General features: G+C 44.0%; 1 protein-coding gene across 1 annotated transcript; it reads left to right on the top strand.

Moving 5' to 3' along the window:
* Window positions 1–138: 138 nt before the first annotated feature.
* ISY1 (ISY1 splicing factor homolog) lies at window positions 139–26,344 on the top strand. Its single transcript, NM_001252375.1, is given in 12 exon segments — window positions 139–198; window positions 2,705–2,727; window positions 3,566–3,617; window positions 4,819–4,884; window positions 6,089–6,131; window positions 9,749–9,861; window positions 13,414–13,531; window positions 17,923–18,045; window positions 19,819–19,940; window positions 25,139–25,225; window positions 25,593–25,660; window positions 25,662–26,344. Coding segments are annotated over 12 exon segments (858 nt in total). The 5' UTR covers window positions 139–195; the 3' UTR covers window positions 25,702–26,344.

Here is a 26,344-nt window from a genome sequence, read left to right on the forward strand (position 1 = left end):
TCCTCCTCCCGGTGTCAATTCTCAGTCCACTTCCGGCCCCTCACTTCCGGTCCTTCCCCTTTGTCCTTCCGACGGAGAAGTCGGTGGTGTGGGCCGCGGGAGTGACTCAGTTCCTGCCAGGGTCGGCCTCGCGCGAGGCGGTGAAGCTTCGGGGGCTGGGGCCGCGGGGCCCCAGGGCGGCGACCTCACGCAGCCATGGTGAGTTGGGTGGGTGCGTGACGGAGGGAGCGAGCGGGCGGGCCGTGAGGGTTCCTGGCCGTGTCCGGGCACTCGCGGTGCAGGGGCGCAGGCTTCAGACTCCTGGGCGCCTGTAACTTGGCCTTCTCCTCCTCCCGGCTTCCTCTGTCACAGGTTGTGGGGGGTGAGGGAGCCTCGGGCGGAGTTCCCGGCCCCCGCCGCATGTCTGCGTCCGCCTAGCGCTCTGAGTTACCGCTCGGGGAAACTGAGGCACGGAGCGGCGCCGGGAGGCTCCCAGCCACGGAGCGCGGCGCGGGTCCACCTGTTTGTCCCCAAGCCCCGCTCGGGAGACGGGCAGCGGTTGTGACCACGTGTGTCTGGGAGGTTTGAAGGTTTATTCGTGAGACAGAGAGGCAGAGACACGAGCAAGCTCCCTGCGGGGAGCCCCATGCGGGGACTGGATCCCAGGACCAGGGATCACGCCCTGAGCCCGGGGCAGGCGCTCGACCGCTGAGCCACCCGGGGCCCCTCAGCCTTGCTTTCTTCATGTCTGCCGTGGTGTCGGGCCGGGCCCCGGCCCTGGGTGTTGAGTGACGTGGGATGCTCGGCAGCGTGCTGTCCCAGGAGGGTGTGCTCTGTGTGGTGCGAGTCGCCTGGTGGCTTCCCCAGGCGGTCAAGAAGCGCTCCCTGCGTGTGACTGTGAGAACACACATAGCGTTGGCACACAGAAGCTGCCCAAGCAAGTCTGTAACCATGATATTTCCATTAAGTGAAGCCCCCATAGGAAGGACACGGCGCAGTGACGGAGTAGAAGTATTGCAAGCTCTTGTAGAGTAATGAGCCCAAGATCCCAGGATGGAGAGAAGCCCGTGGGCTAGAAGCAGCCCTTTCTGTGGGAGAATGACTGCCTTACACTGCCCTGCTCAGCCTTGAGGCTCTGTTCCTGAACTCTAACAAACGGGGGATCGCACCTCTCCATTCCCTAGCAGGGGAGAAGGATCCCTGGGCCTGGATATTTCTGGGCGCAGGAGCTGTTGGTTATTTTATCACACCATCACACGTTCCTATCTGTGGGCTTACCTAACCCTGGGTACATGCCCTTACCACATTGATTCGTTGTTTTGGGGGAAAGTTCCAGTAGGTTCCCCCAAAAAGAAGACCCTTGGCTAAATTGCCAGCACCTACTATGGTGTTTTAAAAATGAAGTAAGCAGGGGGTCCCTGGGTGGCTCAGCGGTTTCGCGCCTGCCTTTGGCCCACGGCGCGATCCTGGAGTCCCGGGATCGAGTCCCGCGTCGGGCTCCCGGCATGGAACCTGTTTCTCCCTCTGCCTGTGTCTCTGCCTCTCTCTCTCTCTATGTCTATCATGAGTAAATAAATAAAATCTTAAAAAAAAAATGGAGTAAGCATTGAGAAACATTAAATTAAATATTTAGAATCTCTAGGATTTAATGAAATAGGACACTGCCTTAGCCTTCAAGATGGCTTTCTCTGCTCTGTTTTATTTATTTATTTATTTATTTATTTATTTGTTTATTTGTTTATTTATTTATTTATGATAGTCACAGAGAGAGAGAGAGAGGCAGAGACACAGGCAGAGGGAGAAGCAGGCTCCATGCACTGGGAGCCCGACATGGGATTCGATCCCAGGTCTCCAGGATCACGCCCTGGGCCAAAGGCAGGCGCCAAACCGCTGCGCCACCCAGGGATCCCCCCTCTGCTCTGTTTTATTCCTTAGTAGGTAATGTGTTCATGTGTCCACCAAGCCTTTGCCAAGTTTGCTTCTGTGTTCACTGAAAGGGAGAGCCAGAAAGGAGATTTAAGCTCATTTTTGCTGAGTATCTATAAACTGCATACCTGATATTTTCAAGTATTTTCCTCATTAACTCATCATGACATTCTCTGTGAGATAAGAGGTTTGATCCCTGTTGTAAAGGTGTGAAAACTGAGAGACTGCTTCTCAGGGATGGTAAGTGGAAGACCCGGGGGTAAAATTCAAGTCCCTGATTTAGGAAGTACTCTTTTTACTTATGCTACAACCCAGAAAACATGTTCTGTGCTTGACACTGTTTCATGGACAATGGTCTTGACACCAATGTGACAATACTTACATAAAACTCAGGTTGGAAAAGCCAGTCTTTTCTTCCTTAAATTCTCCTGGCAGGAAATAGTCAATTGGGATGCTGAGTGGAAAGGACCATGGTGGTTATAAACCCAGACAAAAGGTAGCAGCTTCCAGTTGGGAAGAAGGGACTGCAGAAGAACTTTCTGAGATGGTAATGACACAGGTGATACATTTTGAAGGATAGTTAGGAATTAGCCAGATCCAAGGGTGTGGGGACAGTGGAGGGAGCAGTGTAAGTAAAGACAGGATTTGAACGTCATTTGATTTTTGTTGTTGTTAACAGTGTACATATACTAGTTCAAACTGCGCTTGTGACTGTCCTTGTGATAACTTTTCTCTAAAAAGTACATTAAAAAAGGATATTTTAAACATGGGCATTTTTTTCTCTTCTCTATTCTTTTAGGCCCGAAATGCAGAAAAGGCCATGTAAGTATCAACTCAATTTTGTCCATAAATTTTATGTAACTTAATTATCTCCACAGAGCACTTTTTGTGTTTATTCCTTTTGGTATGTTTCTTTCTCTATGTGTGTTAAAATAGTATTCCCATATTTGCTGTTAGTTTTCCCCGCATATATTCACTGACAGATCCTAGGACTTATACTGGATACACATTAGTTCACTTGGGCATAGTGCAGGGGCTGTGAGAGTGACAACGTGGCATCTCATGATACTACCTTTTAACATCTGGATGTCTTGCTCACCACAGTGGTCTGATCAGTACAGTTTCCCAGAGTCTTTAATGCACAGTCTAAGTAAAATTGATACTTGGGTGTTTAAGAACATTAGTGGCTTTTTTTTTTTTTAAGATTTATTTATTTATTTATCATAGACAGAGAGAGAGAGAGAGGCAGAGACAAAGGAGGAGGGAGAAGCATGATCCATGCCGGGAGCCCGACGTGGGACTCGATCCCGGGACTCCAGGATTGCGCCCTGGGCCAAAGGCAGGCGCTAAACCGCTGAGCCATCCAGGGATCCCCATTAGTGGCTTTTTTAAGTTCCACTGTTGGAACAGGGAAACCCATAACTTTAAAATAAAATTAAAAAAAAAAAAACCTCATAACTTCTCTGTAGTGTCTTAATCTCTTGCACATGCTCGTGTATGCTCTCTTTTTTTGTGAATAATAATTATCATTAAAAATATAACATATATGAATAATAGTAATGAATGGCTTATGTTATGGTCATGAGCAGATCTTCCCCATCTAGGAACCTGGGTGATAAATCTGAGCAGTATCTAATGGAGTCTTCTCTCTTCCTGGTAGGACGGCCTTAGCAAGATTTCGCCAAGCTCAACTGGAAGAGGGAAAAGTGAAGGTTGGTGTAAATCTTCCTCATGAATTATAAAATATCAAGAACAAATGTGGTAAAACTCCCTCCTGAGCAGACTAGACTTCCTATTCGTTTCACTGTCTGTACTTGCTGACATTCTTACGAGTCTGCACACTTGAAGTATAGGTGTACCTCTCTAGCTGGGGCAGCGTAATGATCTAGCTGTTGCTTCTGCCACCGCCTCTGTATTATGATGGTTGGCTTCCCATATGATCCGAACTCTGTCTAATATTGAATAATAGGAAGTGCTGTGGAGCAGCTCTAAGCGGAAACCAATAAATGTCTCAACATACAGAGGATCAGCCAGGTCAGGAATAATAGGTACCACTGTTTCAATACTTCTGTTTTCTTTTTTTTTTTTTGTTTTTTTGTTTTTTAAAGATTTTATTTATTCATTCATGAGAGACACAAGAGAAAGAGACACAGGCAGAGGAGAAGCAGACTCCTTGCAGGGAGACTGATGTGGCACTCGATCCCAGGACCCTGGTGATCATGACCTGAGCCAAAGGCAGTTGCTCAACCACTGAGCCACCCAGGCATCCCAATACTTCTGTATTTTTTTTTTAAATTACACACATACATGCTCATGAGCTCACATACATGTATGCTTGTTCTAAATACTGATAACCATTATTTCTTAAGATAATATGAATATACCATGAAATGGATATAACTTAGCTTATTTAGCCCTCTCTCTATTACTGGACTTTTAAGTTGTTTCTTTTTTTTTTTTTTGTTAATTTTTATTTATTTATGATAGTCACACACACAGAGAGAGAAAGAGAGAGAGAGAGAGAGAGGCAGAGACACAGGCAGAGGGAGAAGCAGGCTCCATGCACCGGGAGCCCGACGTGGGATTCGATCCCGGGTCTCCAGGATCGCGCCCTGGGCCAAAGGCAGGCGCCAAACCGCTGCACCACCCAGGGATCCCACTGGACTTTTAAGTTGTTTCCATTGGTTCACTCTACTACATACAGTGCAGTGTATGTATGTTTTTGCATGTATACTTACTTCCTCAGTAGAGACTGTGGGATGAGATATAAAGCTTGATGAAGATCATCTGGACCTGAAGCTTCACATGTATTTTTAGACTGTTCAGCATTTAGTCTTCAGGGGTTAATCAACTGCAAATACTGCATAAAGCTTGTAATTATCCAGTGGTAACATGTATTTTTCTGCTTCTTAGGAACGAAGACCCTTCCTTGCCTCAGAATGTACTGAGCTGCCCAAAGCTGAGAAGTGGAGACGACAAGTATGTTCTGGGTGAATTTAGTCTTAGTAGAAGTGACAAGTTTCTGATTGTTTCTTTTTGAAATGAAGTGTAGTTGACACAGAATGTTCCATTAGTTCAGGCATACAACATGGGGACACCACAAGTACAGCTACCATCCGTTACCATAAATGCTGTCAAAATATTATTGACTATATTCCCTATGCTGTACCTTTTTACCCACGACTTACCATTCCAGAACTAGAAGCCTGTCCCTCCCATACTCCCCTTCACCATTTTGTCTACCCCCACCCTCTCGCCTCTCACAATCATGAATTGGTTCTCTGTATTTATCGAAATGCTTATTTTATATCTTGTGTATTGCAAATAATAGTGCAATTAACATTTTTTTAAATTAGTGTTTTCATTTTCTTTGGGTAAATACCCAGTAGTAGAAATGTTGGATCTATAGTATAGTATAGAATCTCTTATTTTTAATTTTTTTAGGAACCTCCATACTGTTTTCCATGGTGGCTATATCAGTTTACGTTCTCACTAACAGTGTGTGAGGGCTCTCTTTTCTGTACATCTTTGCCAACACTTGTTGTTTCTTGTCTTTTTGATTCTAGCCATTCTGACAGGTGTAGGGTGATACCTCATTGTGGTTTTGATTTGCCTTCTAATTGTTCTTATGTAAATGATTTTTTTTCCAGAATTCTAAGTTTTTGTTTTTGTTTTTTTTTTTTAAGATTTTATTTGTTGGGGTACCTGGGTGGCTCAGTCAAGCGTCTGCTTTCAGCTCAGGTCATGATCCCAGGGTCCTGGGATCAAGCCCCACATTGGGCTCCCTGCTCAGTGGAGAGTCTGCTTCTCCTTCTTCCTCTGCCCCTCCCCCTGTTTGTGCTCTCTCTCTCTCTCCTCATTGTCTCTCAACTAAAATCTTTTTTTTTTTTTTTTTTTTAAGATTTTATTTATTTATTTGACACAGAGAGAGAAAACGCAAGCAGGGGGAAGAGGCAGAGGGAGAGAGAGAGAGAAGCAGACTCCTCACTGAGCAGGGAGCCCAATGTGGGGCACGGTCCCAGGACCCTGGGATCATGACCTGAGCCACAGGAAGACACTTCACTGACTGAGTCACCCAGATGCTCTTAAGTATTTTTAGTTACTAATTTTGAGTTGTTTTTTCTGTGCTTTCAGATACATTCAAAAGTCATGAGAATTTACTGTCTTTTTTTTTTTTCCACAGATCATTGGAGAGATCTCTAAAAAAGTGGCTCAAATTCAGAATGGTAAGCTAACCTGTTTTGAAATGTTAATTCTCAAATCTACAATTAGACTTGGGGATTTCAACACTTTTCTCTCAATAATCAATAGAACAAGTAGAAAAATCAGTAATGACATAGAAGAACTGAACAATAATATTAATCACTTTGACATTTATAGGATACTCCAGGGGATGGACATTTGTCAGTATCTGGAGAAATTTTGATTTTTACAACTTGAAGTGCTACTGGTATCTAGTGGATAAAGCCGGGAATGCTGCTAAGCATCCTACAAAGAATTATTTGACCAAATATCAGTAGTGCCACTGTTCAAAAATAATTCAAAAGGAGGGGATCCCTGGGGATCCCTGGGTGGCGCAGCGGTTTAGCGCCTGCCTTTGGCCCAGGGCGCGATCCTGGAGACCCGGGATCGAATCCCATGTCAGGCTCCCGGTGCATGGAGCCTGCTTCTCCCTCTGCCTGTGTCTCTGCCTCTCTCTCTCTCTCTCTCTGTGTGTGTGTGTGACTATCATAAATAAATAAAAATTAAAAAAATAAAAATAAAAATAAAATCTTTAAAAAAAAAAAAAAAGGAGGGGATCCCTGGGTGGCTCAGTGGTTTGGTGCCTACCTTTGATCCAGGGATGTGATCCTGGAGTCCCGGGATCAAGTCTCATGTCGGGCTCCCTGCGTGGAGCCTGCTTCTCCCTCTGCCTATGTCTGCCTATATCCCTGCCCCTCTCTCTCCCCCTCCACTCTCTCTATATGTGTCTCATGAATAAATGAATAAAATCTTAAAAAAAAAAAATTCTAAAGGAAATTAAAACCTGAGTAGTCCTTTATCTATTTAGGAAATAGAAATTTTTATTTTTTTTATTTTTATTTATTTATGACAGTGACAGAGAGAGAAAGAGAGAGAGGCAGAGACACAGGCAGAGGGAGAAGCAGGCTCCATGCACCGGAAGCCCGATGTGGGATTCGATCCTGGGTCTCCAGGATCGTGCCCTGGGCCAAAGGCAGGCGCCAAACCACTGCGCCACCCAAGGATCCCGAGAAATTTTTTTTTAAGATTTTATTTATTTATTCAAGAGAGACACACACAGAGAGAGAGGCAGGCCCCATGCAGGGAGCCCGACATGGAACTCGATCCTGGGTCCCCAGGATCACGCCCCAGGCTGATGGTAGCACTAAACCACTGAGCCACCCGGGCTGCCTTTTTTTTTTTTTTTTTTTTTTTTTTTTCTTTTTAAGTAAACTCTATGCCCACTGTGAGGGTTGAGCTCATGACCCCAAGATCAAGGGTTACTATGTTGTACTGACTAAGCCAGCCAGACACCACTATATCTGTTAAAGAGATTGAATTCATACTTTATAGAGATTGAATTCATACTTTATTTTATTTTTTTTAATTTTTATTTATTTATGATAGTCACACAGAGAGAGAGAGAGAGGCAGAGACACAGGCAGAGGGAGAAGCAGGCTCCATGCACCGGGAGCCTGACGTGGGATTTGATCCCGGGTCTCCAGGATCGCGCCCTGGGCCAAAGGCAGGCGCCAAACCACTGCGCCACCCAGGGATCCCTGAATTCATACTTTAAAGCCTTCCAGCAAAGAAAACTCCAAGCCCAAATGGTTTCCGTGGCCAGTTCTACCAAACATTTAAGGAAGAAATAATACCAATTTAACATAGTTTCTTCTAGAAAATTGAAGGGGAAGGAATACTTCCTCATTTGTTTAATTAATTTTACTATTAGCGTTACTGTGATGCTAAAATCTAAAAGATACATTACACAAATAGAAAAAAACTGTCACCTAATATTCCTCATGTGTATAGACACAAAAATCCTCAACAGAGTATTAGCAAACCAAATCCAGCAATTTATAAAAAAGGATAATAAATCACAACCAAGTGGGATTTACCCTGGGAATGCATGGCTGATTCAGCATTTAGAAATTAATATAATTCATTGTATCACCATTCTAAAATAGAGAAACCATATGATCCTTTCAGTAAACACAGAAAAAGTATTTGGTAAAATTTAACATTCACTCATGATAACAACTCTCCACTAACTGGGAATAAGAGGGAATTTTTTTTTTTTTACCCTGATAAAGCACTTCTACCAAAAAAAACCTATAGCCAGCATTATACTTTTTTTTTTTTTTTTTTTTTTTTTTTTTTTTTTTTTTTTTGCCAGCATTATACTTAATGGTGAAAGATTGATTGCATGTTTTCCTCCTAAGAGCAGGAACAAGGCAGAGATACCTCTTCTTACCACTTCTATTCGAGGTCATACTGGAATTCCTAGTCAGTACAGTAAAGCAAGAAAAGGAAATAAAAGGCACACAGATTGGAAGGGAAGAAATATAATTTTCTATTCCCAGATTATGTAGAAGATCCCAGGAGATCTATGGAATGATTTCTAAAATAAATAAGTGAGTTTAGTGAGGCCACAGAATAGAAAGTCAATACACAGAAATCAATTCTACTTTTATAAACCAGCACTGAAAATTTTTTTAAAAAGTGCTCTTTACAAGAGCAGCAAAAGACAGGGAATACCTAGGTATAAATCTAACAAAATACGTGTGCAATCTGTATGCTTAAAACTACAAAACACTGATGAAGGAAATCAGAAGAGACCCAAGTACGTGGAGGGATACACAGCATTCATGGATGAGAAGACTCAGCATAGTAATGATGTCACTTCTGTCTTTTCAACTACTCACAACCAAAATCCCAACAGATTGTTTTTTGTATAGGTTGCCAGATTTTTTTGCTACATTTTGAGTGGAAAGGCAAAGAAGCTTGAATAGCCAAATAGTTTTGAAAAAGAACAAGATTGGAATATTCATACCACCTAATTTAAGATTTAATATAAAGCTACTGTATTGCAGACGGTGTGGTATTGGTGAGAGACAGATGGTTGGAACAGAGTAGGAAGTATAGAAATAGGACCACACATGTGGTCAGTTGACTTTTGACAATGGTACAAAAGCCATCGAATGGAGAAAGGGAGGGATACTTCCTTGTGACAGCCATGTGATATTTTATTCCAACATATCAGGGTTCCTTAGCTATTCTCCTTCCTCTGGTGGGCTGCCCCAGCTGCTCCCAGCTCTTGGCCACCATAGACCACATCTCAGGAAAGTCCCTTGTGCATATTCCTTTATATAAGTCCCTTAGGCTTAATACTTAACGGTATAGTCTCTGCCAAAAGATGTCCCCGTTAATAACACATTGCTTTCCTGAGAGGGTGAGACCAACACAGAATGCTCACAGGCCCTGGTGCTTAGGCCAGCCTCACTGCATCTTTTCTGGTGTTGGATGCTAGGTTCTACCACCACGAAGATGTTTTAATAGTTGTATGAATGGAACTGCCTGCAGTTCCTGCTTGCTTCAGTTTATATTTCTTCAGTTACTACTCAGGATGAAATTGTTTTTCAAAGATTTATTCCCCCTTGGGCTGGTGGGAACTCTGTTCATAATCCTTGCCTTTTCCTTTATGGGATGTTGATGGTTTTTTAAAATAAATTCAAATGTGTATTTTTGTGCTGTATACCTTCCTAAGTGTTGACATTCGTTTTTGAGGGTATAACATTGAGTGCTGTTTTGAGGAAATGATATTAATGTGTTTGTTTTCTAGCTGGTTTAGGTGAATTCCGGATTCGTGACCTGAATGATGAAATTAATAAACTGCTAAGAGAAAAAGGACACTGGGAAGTCCGGATAAAAGAGCTGGGCGGTCCTGATTATGGGGTGAGTACATGGAGAACCCCATGGATCCTGGGGGTCAGCTAGCGAGCTTTGTCAGGCTGGGTAGCTTTGCATCCCCTGCAGCTCCCAGCCCATGCCTGCCACAGAGCAGGCACCTGAGCAATGAAAGGTTTGGAAAGTGCCCATTGGATGTGGATAGGAAACATGGAAAGGACCCCATACCCATAGCACAGCCCTCAGAGCAGACAGGGCACCTGAGTTTACTGTCCAGTTTTCTTGAGTAAGCCACTTAATCTCTCTGGGAGCCTCTTGTTTAAAACTGAGCCTGCCTGGCTCAGTTTGTGGAACATGTGACTCTTGATCTTGGGGTTGTGAGTTTGAGCCCCATGTTGGGTGTAGAGATTACCTAAAAGAATACAAATCTTTTTTTTTTTTTTTAATTTTTTTTTCATTTATTTATGATAGTCACACAGAGAGAGAGAGAGGCAGAGACACAGGCAGAGGGAGAAGCAGGCTCCATGCACCGGGAGCCCGACGTGGGACTCGATTCCCGGGTCTCCAGGATCGCGCCCTGGGCCAAAGGCAGGCGCCAAACCGCTGCGCCACCCAGGGATCCCCAAATCTTTTTTTTTTTTTTAAGATTTTATTTATTTATTCATAGAGACACACACACAGGGAGAGAGAGAGGCAGAGACACAAGCAGAGGGAGAAGCAGGTACCATGCAGAGAGCCTGACGTGGAACTCGATCCAGGGTCTCCAGGATCACGCCCTGGGCTGTAGGCGGCGCTAAACCACTGCTCCACCGGGGCTGCCCAAGAATACAAATCTTAAAAAAAAAAAAAAAAGAAAAGAAAAAGAAAAATGACCGTGGTCTCTTTGCATCATCTCTGAGCTCCTTGGGAGTCAGAGCAGCCATTGTTGGGTTCTTTACCTGAGGGGGTCTCAAGGGCCCTCCATTCTTTACTTTCTTTGAACTTTCATAAATAAAATCCTCTAGACTAGCTGTTAGGTTTTTAGGACCAAGACCTCTATTGTGAAATACATGTATATAAACTCTCTGTCATAACCTGATACGTACAAAAATGTACTGAAAAAATAGTATGTGTGATGCATGTTGATATCCTATTCTGTTGTATTCTGATGTAAAGGATCAGAAATGGATGATTGTGACCCACTTAATTGATTTCATGACCTACTCCTGGGTCTTGACTTTAAAAAATACTACCCCAGAGCCCACCCTGTTTGTTTGTTTGTGAAGAGAAGTATCTTAGGTCATTTGACCTGATCAGTGAGCTGTAATGTGTTAGGCAGGAAATACATGAAGTTTTCTGACATGCTGGTATTTGCATTTTTATGGAAGTTTAACACAATTCTCACTTTAGTACCTGGCATAAAAATGAAGGAGAGGCATTCATGTTTCTTGAGCCCTGGTTCTTGGCACTGTGTGAGGAGCTTTCTCAGTTACTCTCTTTAGCACTTCTGTGACAGTGATTCTGTGTATCCTGTCGTATAGCATTAAAGTCATGTGGAAGTGGGGTGCCTGGGTGGCTCAGTCAGTTAAGCATCTGCCTTTGGCTCAGATCATGATCCCAGAGTCCTGGGATCGAGCCCCAAATTGGCCTCCCTGTTCAGTGGGGAGCCTTCTTCTCCCTCACCCTCTACTGCTCCCCCTGCTTGTGCTATCTCTCTGTGTCTAATAAATAAAACCATTAAAAAAGAAAAATAAGAAATAAAGTGGTGCAGAAGTTGTTAACCCTCCTAGAAGGGTGCTTAGGTGGCTCAGTTAAGTGTCTGCCTTCGCCTCAGGTCATGAGCCCAGCGTCCTGAGATTGAGCCCCACATTGAGCTCCTTGCTCTGCTGGGAGCCTGCTTCTCCCTCTGCACCCCCCCCCCCTTCTCTCTTTCTGTTTCTCGTGAATAAATCAATAAAATCTTTTTTTTTTTTTTTTAAGATTTTATTTATTTTGGGGATCCCCGGGTTTCTCAGTGGTTTGGCACCTGCCTTCAGCCCAGGGCGTGATCCTGGAGTCCTGGGATTGAGTCCCGCGTCGGGCTCTCTGCATGGAGCCTGCTTCTCCTCTGTCTGTGTCTCTGCCTCTCTCATGAATAAATAAATAGAATCTTAAAAAAATATATATTTATTTTATTCATGAGAGACACAGAGAGAGACAGAAAGAGGCAGACACAGGCAGAGGGAGAAGTAGGCTCCATGCAGGGAGTCCGTCGCAGGACTCAATCCCGGGTCTCCAGAATCAGGCCCTGGGCTGAAGGTGGCACTCAACCGCTGAGCCACCGGGGCTGCCCCCAACTGTGCTTTATTCACTAACAGTTTATCAGAAACATATTTTCATGTTAGTAACCATTTGTAACACTATTTTGAAAAGCATTTTTGAGAAAGTTGGAAAATTAGTACAGAGAATTCTCATACACCCTTACAGATTTACCAGTTTTTGACACTCTGCTGTATTTGTCATTTTATATTTGTACTTTGATATTTATTTTTTCTGAACCATTTGAAGCTTAATCATGCTTCCTTACCCTGAATAATTAGTATCCCTGTGTTTTCTTTTTTTTCTTCTCTATGTATTTCCTTTTTTTTTCTCTGTATATTTTCTAAGAGTAAGAATGTTCCTCATAACTGTGTAAAGTTATCAAGTATAACATTTAACTTTGGGGAACCCTTGGTGGGTCAGCAGTTTGGCACCGCCTTTGGCCCAGGGCGTGATCCTGGAGACCTGGGATCGAGTCCCACGTCAGGCTCCCTGCATGGAGCCTGCTTCTCCCTCTGCCGGTGTCTCTGGCTCGCGCTCTCTCTCTCTCTCTCTCTCTCTCTGTCTCTCATAAATAAATAATAAAATCTTAAAAAAAAAAGGACAGTTAACTTTGATATGATCATTTTATCCAAACTACTTGGCTGTTTCACTGATTTTCCCAATAATGTCCTTTTTAGCATTTCCCCTTCTAAGACAGGACCTCATCCAGAGTCACATAATACATGTAGTTGTTGACATCATCATTTTTTAAAATAAAGATTTTATTTATTTGAGAGAGAACATGTGAAAGATAGTGAGAACAAGTAGAGGGAGGGGCAGAAGGAGAAGCAGACTCCCCACTGAGCAGGGAGCCTGATACGGGACTTGAATCCAGGACCTTGGGATCATGACTTGAACCAAAGGCAGACACTTACCTGACTGAGCCACTCAGGCACCCTGACATCATCATTTTTAATGGATAGAATTCTATCATCAGGATGTATTTCATTTGTCTTTTACTGCTTGTCATTTAAATTATTTACAATTGTTTCTTTAAGCTTTTGTCACTTAGGTTATATAAGTGTTTTCCTAAGGCAATATGAAGTTTGATAAGAATCATTTTGAAGGTATAGAATATATTCCATCCTTGACTATGCTATAATTTAAATCATCTACATACTGTTAAGTATTTAGGTTGATTTTAATTTACCAAAAAAATGTATTTTCTGTGTACATCAGTATTTTCCCACATTCAGTGCTATTATCTTAAAGTATATTTGCAAACACGGAAATAGTGGGTTAGAAGATCAGATCCATTTTCTCTTTTTCCTTCCCAATAAGAAAGTTGGTCCTAAAATGCTGGATCATGAAGGGAAAGAAGTCCCAGGAAATCGAGGCTACAAGTACTTTGGAGCGGCGAAGGATTTGCCTGGTGTCAGAGAGCTATTTGAAAAAGAACGTGAGTAACTGCTCATGTTTCTCTCATTGTTGATGATCATCATAACAGATCTGTAGGCTAGGTGCTCTTCCTGTATTGTTTCTCAGCTACACAGCAGTGGGGTCAGAATGATTGTTCCAGACTTTTTTTTTTTTTTTTTTTTAAGATTTTTATTTATTTATTCATGAGAGACATAGAGAGAGGCAGAGACACAGGCAGAGGGAGAAGCAGGCTCCCTGCAGTGAGCCCGATGTGGGACTCGATCCCAGGATTCCAGAATCACGCCCTGATATGAAGCCAGATGCTCAACCACTGAGCCACCCAAGCATCCCAGTTGTTCCAGATTTTAAATGAGACGCTGTAAGTTCCAGGAGTTGTAGTCATAGGCCCAGGGCACGCAACTGGGGTATGCAGTGGATCCAGAATTGACTGGTGCCAAATTCTCACTCTTTGCATGTGCCAGTCTTACCACGAATGAAGAGTTTCCCTGTTTGAAGTTTCCTCAGATGATCAGAGCAGGCTCCACTGTTCACTGAAACAAGTTCATGTTTTAGATACTTACTAGTTGAAAAAAATCCTACCTAAAGAACGAGTACAACATTGGGCGGAACCCCAGTGGGTATAAATGGAGAAAAGTGGATTCACACTGCTGGTCCCCTCACCTGTACTGCCTTCTCCCTGCTTTGCCTTGGGGAGCTTCAGCCAAACTTTAGCCTTCCCAAACGCAGTTGGAAACCACTAGCCAGGAGTGTTCGTGGATTTTAATTTTGCATTTTAGGAAAGTAGTCTAAAAACTTTATAGAAAAAAGTATGAATAGCAGAGAAGAATGACTCCAGTATTTTCACCACTGTTAGTATTCTGCTGTGTTGCCTTCCAGTCAGTTTTTCTGTTGGTTTAAAAATATAATTCTACCTGTATTAAGCCCTGCTTATTTTATTTATTTATTTATTTAACTTAATTTAATTTAATTAATTAATTTATTTATGATAGTCACAGAGAGAGAGAGAGAGAGAGGCAGAGACACAGGCAGAGGGAGAAGCAGGCCCCATGTACTGGGAGCCCGACGTGGGATTCGATCCTGGGTCTCCAGGATCGCGCCCTAGGCCAAAGGCAGGCGCTAAACCGCTGCACCACCCAGGGATCCCAAGCCCTGCTTATTTTTATTTTTATTTTTATTTTTTTATTTTTTTATTTTTATTTTTTTTAATATTTTATTTATTCATGAGAACACACACACAGAGAGAGAGAGAGGCAGAGGAAGAAGCAGGCTCCATGCAGGGAGCCCGACGTGGGACTCGATCCCGGGTCTCCAGGATCATGCCCTGGGCCAAAGTCAGGTGCTAAACCACTGAGCCACCTGGGCTGCCCCCTGCTTATTTTTAAATTAATTATGCCCAAACTGTTTTGCATGCATTATTAACAACACTTAAAAATAATTCAGGGTAGGGGCACCTGGTGGCACAGTCGGTTAAGTATCTGACTCTTGATTTTTTTTTTTTTAAGATTTTATTTATTTATTCATGATAGACACAGAGAGAGAGAGAGAGAGAGGCAGAGACCACAGGCAGAGGGAGAAGCAGGCTCCATGCAGAGAGCCTGATGCGGGATTTGATCCTGGGACACCAGGATCACGCCCTGGGCCAAAGGCAGGCACTAAACTGCTGAGCCACCCAGGGATCCCTGACGGTTACAATCTCAGGTTCGAGAGATCAAGCCCTGTGTCATGCTCTGCGCTTAGCAGGAAGTCTGCTTGAGATGCTCTCTCTTCCTCTCCCTCTGCGCTACCATCCCCACCCCACTAAAAAATAATCTTTAAAAATAAGAATAATAATTCAGGGTGCTGATTAGCTCACTTGGTGAAATGTGCAACTCTTCTATCTCAGGGTTGTGTGTTTGAGCCCCATGCTGCGTGTAGAGATTACTTAAAAATAAAATCTTTAAAAAAAAATCTTTAGAAAATAATTCTTAAGTTTAAGTATTATGCTGTTCATTATGAAAGTAATATAATTTTATTACAGAGAAGTTGTAAAATACAGAAAATCAGGGAAAAAACACTCATATTTTCACATCTTGTAGATGACAATTGTTGACCTATTGGGGCATGTTTCCTCCCAGTTTTTATTTTTATTTTTATTTTTTTAAAGATTTTATTTATTCATGAGAGACACAGAGAGAGGGGCAGAGACACAGGCAGAGGGAGAAGCAGGCTCCCCACAGGGAGCCCGATGTGGGACTCAATCCCCGGGCCCCAGACCCCCAGATCAGGCCCTGAGCCAAAGACAGACGCTCAACCGCTAAGCCACCCAGGTGTCCCCCTCCCAGTTTTTAAAGGGAAGTGATAACCCAACAGTTTGGTCAAAGAATCAAAGCTGATAATTTAAGAAGAAAAAATTCTTATATATGAAAATACATGTGCTGAAGGGGGGCTCCTCTATTGAGATTATGCTCTACATGTTACTTTTTTTAATTTGCATTTTTCTAAATCAGTTGTCGATTTTTAAAAATAAACAAAATGCTTAAGTCTCTCTCTTTTTTTTTAAAGATGATTTTTTTATTTGAGAGAATGGAGGAGAGAATGCACAAACAGGGAGGAGGAACAGAGGGAGAGGGAGACCAATGCAGGGCTGGATCCCCAGGCCTGGAGATCATGACCTGAATCAAAGACAGGTGCTTAACTGAATGTGCCACCCAGGCACTCTGAAAGTGCTTAAGTCAATCTTAATGAGTATAATTCAGATAGCACTGTCCCTTGGTGCTATCTGGGTCCCCCCATACCTGTGCCCCTGGATTACTGGTAATTATAATTATCTATTTTGGTACATTTCCTTCCAGGTCTTTTTTATGCACTTACATGCTTATTTCATCAGCTAAATTTCATCAGTATGAGTGACAGATGACTCAACCCCAGTTCGGCTTAGGCAGAAAAGTAAATTTATTGACTCACATAACTGAAAAACCCATGGGTAGTTTGTCTTCAGGAATAGCTGATTCCAAGTCACATTTGCTCCATGTTGCAGTTTTGACTTCCATCCTGTGAACTTCTTTTTCTCTATCTGGCCTTCTGCTTGTGGTGGCAAGTGGTCCATCATCAATTTACATTTTGTTCTCTCTCAGCGAGAGATTTTTTTTTCCCCAAGCAGTTCAGGCAAAACTCTTAGAATTGAATCTGGTTGGCTTTGATTGGATCATAGTCCCATCCTTAAACCAGTCCTCGTGACTGGGAGGAACACAGTGTTCTGAGTCGAGTCAGCCCAGTGTTAGCCCTGTACTTGGTCCTGGGTATAGCCAGCATGGTCAGGGGCAGGGACCAAGAGTGGTGGAGGGGCAGACAGAGTTGCTGTTACCAGTGTCAGGGTGATGGGTGGAGGCCTGCCAAGACACGGTGGCTCCCCCATACCTGTTGTGTTGTGTTCTGCATTGATATCTTCCCATCCTTCTGCTTAGAGCTCTGTGAGTGGATGTGAAGGATTAAAAGCATATGAAACTTCACATAACCATTCATACATTGGGTAGACCTTTAGCTATTTCTAGTTTTCCAGAATTATAAAACTTTTGTTGATCTGATGGTTGAAAATCTAATATTTTTACTTTTTGTTTCTTTGATTACTAATGAAATCAATCATTGAATTTAGTTATTAATTAAAATGTTATACATATAAATTTTTTCTTCTGAAAATAACAGCTTTTACTCTTTAACCTGTCTGTTGGGTTATCATTTCCCCTTTGATTTTTTTTTTAAGATATTTAAAAAATTTTTAGTAATCTTTACACCCAACATGGGGCTTGAACTCACGACCCCGAGATCAAGAGTTGAATGTTCCACTGACTGGGACAGGCAAGAGCCCCTCCCTTTTGATTTTCAAAAATTACTTAAATATTCTGAGTAGTTCAGAATATTAGTCTGAAAATATTTTCTTCAGGACTTTCTCATTTATCTTTTTGATTTGTTTTTAGTTTCTTTTGTCTTATCTATATACTTCTATTTCTCCATCATATTTTTTTCATTAAACCTCGCGACATTTCCTGTGTTATCAAAACATCCATGAAATAGTGAAAGAGGGGCTGTAGTGACCCCATTCCATACTCATCCTGTGGTTTATAGCCCTAGTTATTCTAGGTTTTCACAACTCTGTAACAACCTACATCTCTCTCCATACAGCTTTGCCAGAGTTTGTTTTTGTTCTTTAAATTAAGATAAATTTCTTCTCATATAGACTAATAGGGTTAAAGATTTCAAGACTGATTTGAAAAAGGTTTGTACCACTTACATAATTCTGTTGCTAGTATAGGAAATGCCTATGTCCCCGTATTTTCTTGAGCACAAATACTCCCTGCCTGCGTAACATGGTACAGGATGCAGGCTCCGGGGTAATTGTGGGGTATTTAGCTAAGTTGGTGCTATTTCTTCTAGCTCTTCCTCCTCCAAGAAAGACACGTGCTGAGCTCATGAAAGCAATCGATTTTGAATACTATGGTTACCTTGATGAAGATGATGGTGTCATCGTGCCTTTGGAACAGGAATATGAAAAGAAATGTAGGTCTACAAGCATTTCATTTTCTCTTTTCTTTCTTTCTTTCTTTCTTTCTTTCTTTCTTTCTTTCTTTCTTTCTTTCTTTCTTTCTTTCTTTTTTTTTAAATAAATTTATTTTTTATTGGTGTTCAATCTACCAACATATAGAATAACATCCAGTGCTCATCCTGTCAAGTGCCCCCCTCAGTGCCCGTCACCCATTCACCCCCACCCCCCCGCCCTCCTCCCCTTCCACCGCCCCTAGTTCGTTTCCCAGAGTTAGGAGTCTTAATGTTCTGTCTCCCTTTCTGATATTTCCCACACATTTCTTCTCCCATCCCTTATATTCCCTTTCACTATTATTTATATTCCCCAAATGAATGCGAACATATAATGTTTGTCCTTCTCCAATTGACTTTTATTTCACTCAGCATAATACCTTCCAGTTCCATCCACGTCTTTCTGTCTGTCTTTCTTTCTTTCTCTCTCTCTCTCTCTCTTCTTCTTTTCTTTTCTTTTCTTTTCTTTTCTTTTCTTTTCTTTTCCTTTCTTTTCTTTTCTTTCTTTTCTTTTCTTTTCTTTTCTTTTCTTTTTTTCAAGATTTTATTTATTCATTCATGAGAGACACATGAGCAGACAGAGAGGCAGAGACATAGGCAGAGGGAGAAGCAGACTCCCTGCAGGGAACCTGATGTGGGACTTGATCCCAGGACTCGGGATCACGTCCTGATCCGAAGGCAGATGCTCAACCACTGAGCCACCCAGGTGCCCCATGAGCATTTCATTTCATTATAAATGGCATCTGGTTTCTGTTCTGTCTTTGAAAATGGATTTATTTATTTATTTTAAATTTTTGTTTATTTATGATAGTCACACAGAGAGAGAGAGAGAGAGAGAGAGAGAGGCAGAGACATAGGCAGAGGGAGAAGCAGGCTCCATGCACTGGGAGCCCGATGTGGGACTCGATCCCGGGTCTCCAGGATCGCGCCCTGGGCCAAAGGCAGGCACCAAACTGCTGCGCCACCCAGGGATCCCGAAAATGGATTTTTAGATAGTGCTCTATGCTGGAAGCAATTTTGTTTTATTTCTAATGGACTTTGGAGGAAATGAGCTACTAATGACCTCACCCTCAGTAACTACATTGCGGTCCAGGGCTGTGTTTGGGCCAGAAGCAGCAGGTTGGGGAAGCCCAAGAGTGACATTGGACCTATTCCCCATCCATCTGGAATTCATCATCTGGATTCCTTCCCATGTTGGCCTTTCTTGAAATCAGGAAATGGTCCATTTGAGTAGCTTTTAGATCTGCTTTGAATATAGCTAATATGTTATTAGTAGAGCAAGTAATGTGGCTCTTTCTGAGTACTTTCCCCATGCCAAACACCGTGCTAATAAGTGTTTTATGGATACTGTTCTGAAGCCTCATGATGGCCCCGTGAGTAGTAAGTGAGTGCTAATCTTTCTGTGGTGTGTTGAGTTTGTGCTTTGGGTGCAGGTGGTCAGGAGTCTGAGCCCTTTTCTGGCTGGCTGTACTGCTCTGTCTTCTTTTTCACATGAGTGTGTCAGGAAGCCACTCAGTTTGCTGAACTGGAAGTGATCTGGGGACATCCCCTAGAAAGCTGCCTTGTGATTTACAGCTAGAGCTATGGTATGACTAGACTAGGTCTCATATCCCATTCCTGCTCGCCAGGACAAAATGGAGGGTGTTCCTCTTCAGAGGGGACATGTAGGCCTCACCCTGTATTGCGTGTAAAGCTAATTTAGAGGCCTAAGCAGCACCTGCTCTTTTGTTTCTCCAGTCAGGGCTGGATTAGTGGAAAAGTGGAAAGCAGAGAGAGAAGCCCGGCTGGCAAGAGGAGAAAAGGAGGAGGAGGAAGAAGAGGAGGAAGAGATCAATATATATGCTGTCACCGAAGAGGAGGTACTGTGGGCAAAAGGGGCTCCAGTGCTCACTGCCTTTTGCTCCGAGCCACGAAGGCTAGGCCTTGGGAGAGTCAATGGAGTGGTAGGAAGGCTCTGCTTATTGGTGAAGGGTCGGGGTCCAAGCCTAGCCCTGCCCCTATCTCTAGCTGAGAACTCCCCATCCTCACATGGAAAATGGATATGAAGATCACCTCTCAGCATTCCAGGGAGGGTTCCAGAAAGGAATGGCCATGAGGGCACTTTGTAAACTGTACTTTACACCCAGAATTACTTACCTGCTTTTTAGTGGTAGGTCCTCCTGAATATACTGCTGTTGGACTTGTAAATACATTTGAAGCCATATGAGTTCTGGCTCCTGTCCTTATCATTTCTTGTTATTTTTCTATTCACTTATTATCATGTTTTCAGATTAAATTATAGATCTATTATATTTGTTGCTTATACTTTACAAAGTACCAGGGCTTTGTAAACACCAGATTAGGTGGCTTAAACACCAGAAATGGGTTTACTCAGAGTTCTAGAGGCTGGAAGTCTGAGATCAAGGTGTCAGCAGTAGGTCTCATCTTTTCTTTTTATTTATATATTTTAAAATTAAAAAAAATTAACTTATTTATTTATTTATTTATTTGAGAGAGTAAGAGAAAGCATAAGCGGGGGGGGGGGGGTTGGGGAGGGGGCAGGGCAGAGGGAGAAGTAGGCTCCCCACTGTGCAGGGAGCAGGGAGCCTGATGCAGGGCTCCATCCCAGATCTCTGGGATCACGACCTGAGCCAAAAACACACTCCCAACCAACTGAGCCACACAGGCACCTCTCATCATTTCTTTTTATTTTTTTTAAAAGATTATTATTTATTCGTGAGAGACACAGAGAGAGAGAGAAAGACACACAGGCAGAGGGCGAAGCAGGTTCCATGCAGGGAGCCTGACGTGGGACTTGATCCCAGGTCTCCAGGGTCAGGCCCTGGGCTGAAGTCGGCACTAAACCGCTGAGCCACCCGGGCTGCCCTCATTATTTCTTTTTAAATGGCAGTGCCAGTAGCTCCTCTGCTGTCTTAACACCCCCATACCCTCATGTTAGGAATAGAAACCAACCCAGAGCAGAGAAGGGACTTATTCAGAAGGTCACAGTTGAAAGTGGAGCTATTATCCTTGCCTCTCAGGCAGAGCCTCCTAGCTCTAGGCTGTCCTCCTGCATGGCAGGCCTTCTTCCTTGGAAAAGTCAAGAAAGAATGAAATGGATTTGCTAGACTGAGAAGGGGAGGAGAATTAGCTGTGCATGGGCAATAGGTCAGGTCCTGTGTGAGGAGCTTGTCATGACATCAGTGACAAAGAAACAGAGAAGTTTAGTGACTTGGTCAACATGACATATTATAGCAGACCTGAGGTTCTTGTGCAGGTCTGGCTGATAAGCAATGGGGACAGTGAAGCATTTGAGGCAAGCTGGCAGCATGCTCTAGAAAGGTCCTCCCTCCCTCCCTCCCTCTCTCCCTTTTTTCCCTTTCCTCCTTCCTTCCTTCCCTTTCCTCCTTCCTTCTTCTATCCCCCCCTTTTTTTTCCTAAGTGGAGCCTAATGCAGAGCTTGACCTTACGACCCTGAGATCAAAACCTGAGCTGACATCAAGAGTCAGATGCTTAACCCATTGAGCCATGCAGGCACCTAGGAAGATCTTTCTTTCTTTATTTTTTAAAAGATTTTAGGGATCCCTGGGTGGCGCAGTGGTTTGGTGCCTGCCTTTGGCCCAGGGCGTGATCCCGGAGACCCGGGATCGAATCCCACATCGGGCTACCTGTGCATGGAGCCTGCTTCTCCCTCTGCCTATGTCTCTGCCTCCCTCTCTCTCTCTGTAACTATCATAAATAAATAAAAATAAAAATAAAAAGATTTTATTTAATTATTCATGAGAGAGACAAAGAGAGAGAGACAGACATAGGCAGAGGGAGAAGCGGGTTCCATGCAGGGAGCCCAATGTGGGACTCAGTCCCCGGACTGCAGGATCACGCCCTAGGCCGAAGGCAGGTGCTAAACCGCTGAGCCACCCAGGGATCCCTGGAAGGTCTTCTTTAGCTGCAAATATTCATTTGTCTTTCAGCAGATGTTTGCTAACATGCCAGGGGCACAGCAGTCAAGAAACTCTGCTTGTAGCTTAAAGTCAGTGGGGAGACAGTCCAGTGGTATAGTTGTTAGAAAACAGTGGCTGTCATAGTGGCTCTGAGATGGTGACATGGTGCGGGGAGAGCCTGTGAAACTTTGCCTGGGGAGCTGACCATTCAGCTGAGGCCTGGAAATCAGAAGTTAATCAAGTGAGAGGCAGTGGGGGAAGAGTGTTCCAGGCAGAGGGGAGCAGCATGTACTGAGAGAAGCTGTGGGAGTGTGAGGGACAGAGGACAGGCCAGTGTGGCTGGAGCATAGTGTGGGCCGCTGGCGGGGAGAGGAGAGGAGGCGGGAGAGAGGGGCAAAGCAGGATAAGTAAGTGCCCTGGTTCCACTGTGAGGAGGGTTTGCCTTTATCTGGAGAGCAGTGGAGAGACACCAAAGATTGTTGTGTTGTTTTTTTTTTTAATTTTGAAATGATTTATAGGAAGTTGTAAAGGTAGTACAGAGGGTCCTGTGTATCCTTCACCCAGTTTCCCCCAATGATTACATCTTCCAGAGTGATAGTACAATATCCATGCTAGGAAACGGAGTTGGTGTAATGAGTGTGTAGAGTCTTGCATCTTTTATCACATGTGTAGATTTGTGGAATCACCATTTCTTCTTCTTCTTCTTCTTTTTTTTTTTTTTTTTTTTGATTTCTTCATTTGAGAAAGAGAGAGTAGGTGTGTGCATGCAGTGGGGACAGAGGGAGAGAGTCTTTTTTTTTTTTTTTTTTTTTTCATTAAGAGGTAAACTTGACTCTAGTTTGTTTGTTTTAAAATTTATTTATTTATTTATGATAGAGAGAGGCAGAGACACAGGCAGAGGGAGAAGCAGGCTCCATGCTGGGAGCCCGACGTGGGACTTGATCCCGGGACTCCAGGATCACGCCCTGGGCCAAATGCAGGCACTAAACCGCTGAGCCACCCAGGGATCCCCGGGAGAGAGAGTCTTAAGCAGACTCCATAATCAGCATGGAGCCAGACACAGGGCTCAGTCCCAGGACCCTGGGATCATGACCTGAGCTGAAACCAAGAGTTGGAGGCTTAACTGACTAAGCCACCCAGGTGTCTTTGTGACTACCATTTCAGTCAGGATACAGAAATTTTCCCTCCAGGCACCACCCCCTTACAGAATCATACCTCTCACCGTCCCCCATCCCTTGCCCCTGGCAAACTCCAGTCTTTTCTCTATCTCTAGATTTCTGTCATTTTGAGAATGTTGCATAAATGAAATCTTACTGTATGTCACCTTTGGGGATGGTCCCTACACTCAGCACAGTGCCCTTGAGGGAGGTCCAGCGAAGTTGTTGAATTTGAGTTCACTCCTGGGCAGCCCCGGTAGCCCAGCGGTTTAGCGCCGCCTGCAGCCCAGGGCACGATCCTGGAGACCTGGGATCGAGTCCCATGTTGGGCTCCCTGCATGGAGCCTGCTTCTCCCTCTCTCTCTGCTTGTGTCTCTGCCTCTCTGTTTCTCATGAATAAATAAAATCTTTAAAAGAAAAAAATAAGAGTTAACTCCTGGGACACCTGGGTGGCTCAGCAGTTGACCGTTTGGCTCAGGGCACGATCCTGGGGGCCCAGGATCGAGTCCCACGTCTGGCTCCCTGTGTGGAGTGGAGCCTGCTTCTCCCTCTGCCTGTGTCTCTGCCTCTCTCTCTCTCTCTATGAGTCTCTCATGAATAAATAAATAAATAAAATCTTAAAAAAAAAGCTCATTCCTTTTTATTGTTGAACAGTATTCCATATAGAGAGAATACGCAAGGGGCAAGTGTACAGGCTGGAGCATTTTCACAGGGTGAACCACCCCATGAAGCAAATACCAGCTGAAGAAACAGAACATGACTAGCACCCTAGAATAAGCTCCGAGCTTTTTTTTTTTTTTTTTTTGAAATTGAAAAATTAATTTATTATGTGAAGAAACATAAACAATATTTATTAGAGTCACTGGCTGCACAGAAGTTTGCTCCTGCCCCCCCTGGGTGTTACTCTCCTGACCTCTAGTAACCCTTATGCTCTTACCTGTTTCTGAACTTTATGTCTCTCAATAGAATCATGCATACTCTTTGGTGTCTAATGGTCATGGGTGTCTGTTTTTTTTTTTTTTTTTTTTTAATTTATGATAGTCACACAGAGAGAATGAGAGAGAGAGAGGCAGAGACATAGGCAGAGGTAGAAGCAGGCTCCATGCACCGGGAACCTGACGTGGGATTCGATCCCAGGTCTCCAGGATCGCGCCCTGGGCCAAAGGCAGGCGCCAAACCGCTGCGCCACCCAGGGATCCCTGGGTGTGTTTTGTGTCCAGTTTGGGGCTATACCAAATAAGGCTAATGTGGCCTTTCTGGTTCATAGGCAGCTGTTTATGTTGAGTGCACACTGAGGAGTGGAATTATCAGCTCCTAGGGTAAGCATGTACTGGGCTTCAGTACATAGAGCTAAGCCATCTTCCAGAGCGCTGGGGCCCGGTGTGCCCTCCTACCAGCAGCATCTGAGAGGCTCTGCCAAAGTGTTTCCAGCCAGCTCCACCCGGCAGTGGGTATGCAGAGAGGCTGCTGCAGAGCATCTGGTCCCAAGACTGGCAAGTGGTGGGGCCCACCACCTCATAGGAGTCCTTTTTCCTCAGATTTCCAAGGCCACGTTACTTCCTTAGGTTATTAGTTAATCTCTTTTAACTCACATGCAGACTCTGATTTTTTTTCTATATGTGGTACAGTTTTAAATTTTAATTAAACAAAATAAGTGACATTCACAAAGTTCAAAAGCCAAAAAATATATACAGATCAACAAAGACTCCTTAGTGCTCTAGGTGTAGACATGCATCTGGTTCTCACTGCTGTCACTAGTTTCTATTGTTTCTTTCCTCAGACAAAAGGTGCCATAATTTACAGAGTGCTTTGTTGCTTTTTAAATAGTTAACGGTGTCTTTGTGTCTTTCTGAGCACTGAACTTCTCATTCCTTTTGTTTTGTCCTCTTAAATAGCTGTAGAGCTGTGCATTTTGTAGCAGTACCAACATGTGTTTAAATGGGCTCCTGCTCCCTGACTTTTTGGTTTTTCTGTTTGTAGTCTGATGAGGAAGGCAGCCAGGAGAAAGGAGGTGAAGACGGACAACAGAAGTTCATTGCCCATGTCCCAGTGCCATCCCAGCAAGAGGTAGGACAGAAGCTGGGTGCTGCCCTTGCTGGGGGGTTTCCCCAGTGCCGGGGAGGGGGGCCCTCGTCTCTAAAGCAGACCGGTCGCTCAGAGTAGGAGGGTAGGTTTTCCTCATCCTTCTGACCTCATGGCACCGGTCGCTGTGGGATCCTGAGGAGGCAGGATCTCATCTGCTCTAGGGGGTGCTGAAAAAGACTGTTGTTCCCATGCTTCCACTGGGAAAGCGTGGGGTTCTGGGAGATGCCTCTGGGTTTTGTCTCCTTGGTGGCCTCTGTCCTGGGAACCCACTCCTGGCTGGGATCCAGCAGGGTAGGGAGGGTGTGGCTGCAGAGGAAAGCCTGAGCCCTTGACTCCTGCCTATCCACAGATCGAGGAGGCACTTGTGCGAAGGAAGAAGATGGAACTCCTCCAGAAGTATGCTAGTGAGACCCTGCAAGGCCCAGAGCGAAGAGGCCAAAAGACTTCTGGGGTATTAGGGCTGAGCTGGGACCTGCTCAGGGTCTGCAAATTTGCTGGGAGACCCTCATCCCCCCAGTGGCCCCTGGTGAGTCCACAGGGCTCTGCTGTCCTGGGATTGCATACGGACTGGCTGGTACTACAAGGCGTCCTGCTACTTCTCTTACCTTTTCTTACCCCATCTCCTGATCTAGAGGGACGGGCTGCCTGTGCCTCCCTGGCAGGCTGTCTGCCTTCTGAACCCGTTAGCAGTCACTTTTGTACAAACATTTTGCTATCATAGGAACCCACTTATTTTTACCTTGAGTATGTAAAACAGGCTGCTAACAGGCTGCCTGTGTTTTACTTATCTCTCTGCTGTCATTTGCTGGGGAGGGAGGTCACTTGATGACTACCATTAAAAAGATGCAGTTTTTCCTAAAAAGACTTACTGCTCTCTCCTTGAAGTGAGAAAACCTGTCAGCCTTGGGCCCACAGTCCCACGTGTCAGTTACCAGCCAAGGCTGTTCCTTCTGGATTGAGTACTGCTCCCAGTTCTCCATGGCCCACTCAGCCTGCCGCATTCCCTCCTGCTCAGGTGGCAGAAATTTGTTTGTTGCTTCTGTTTTATGACTCATCCTGAAGAGAGCTATTTTTATTAAAGATTTTTATATGAAAGGGCAA

The sequence above is a fragment of the Canis lupus genome, chromosome 20, assembly GCF_011100685.1.
Source record: "Canis lupus familiaris isolate Mischka breed German Shepherd chromosome 20, alternate assembly UU_Cfam_GSD_1.0, whole genome shotgun sequence".
Classification (NCBI taxonomy): Eukaryota; Metazoa; Chordata; class Mammalia; order Carnivora; family Canidae; genus Canis; species Canis lupus.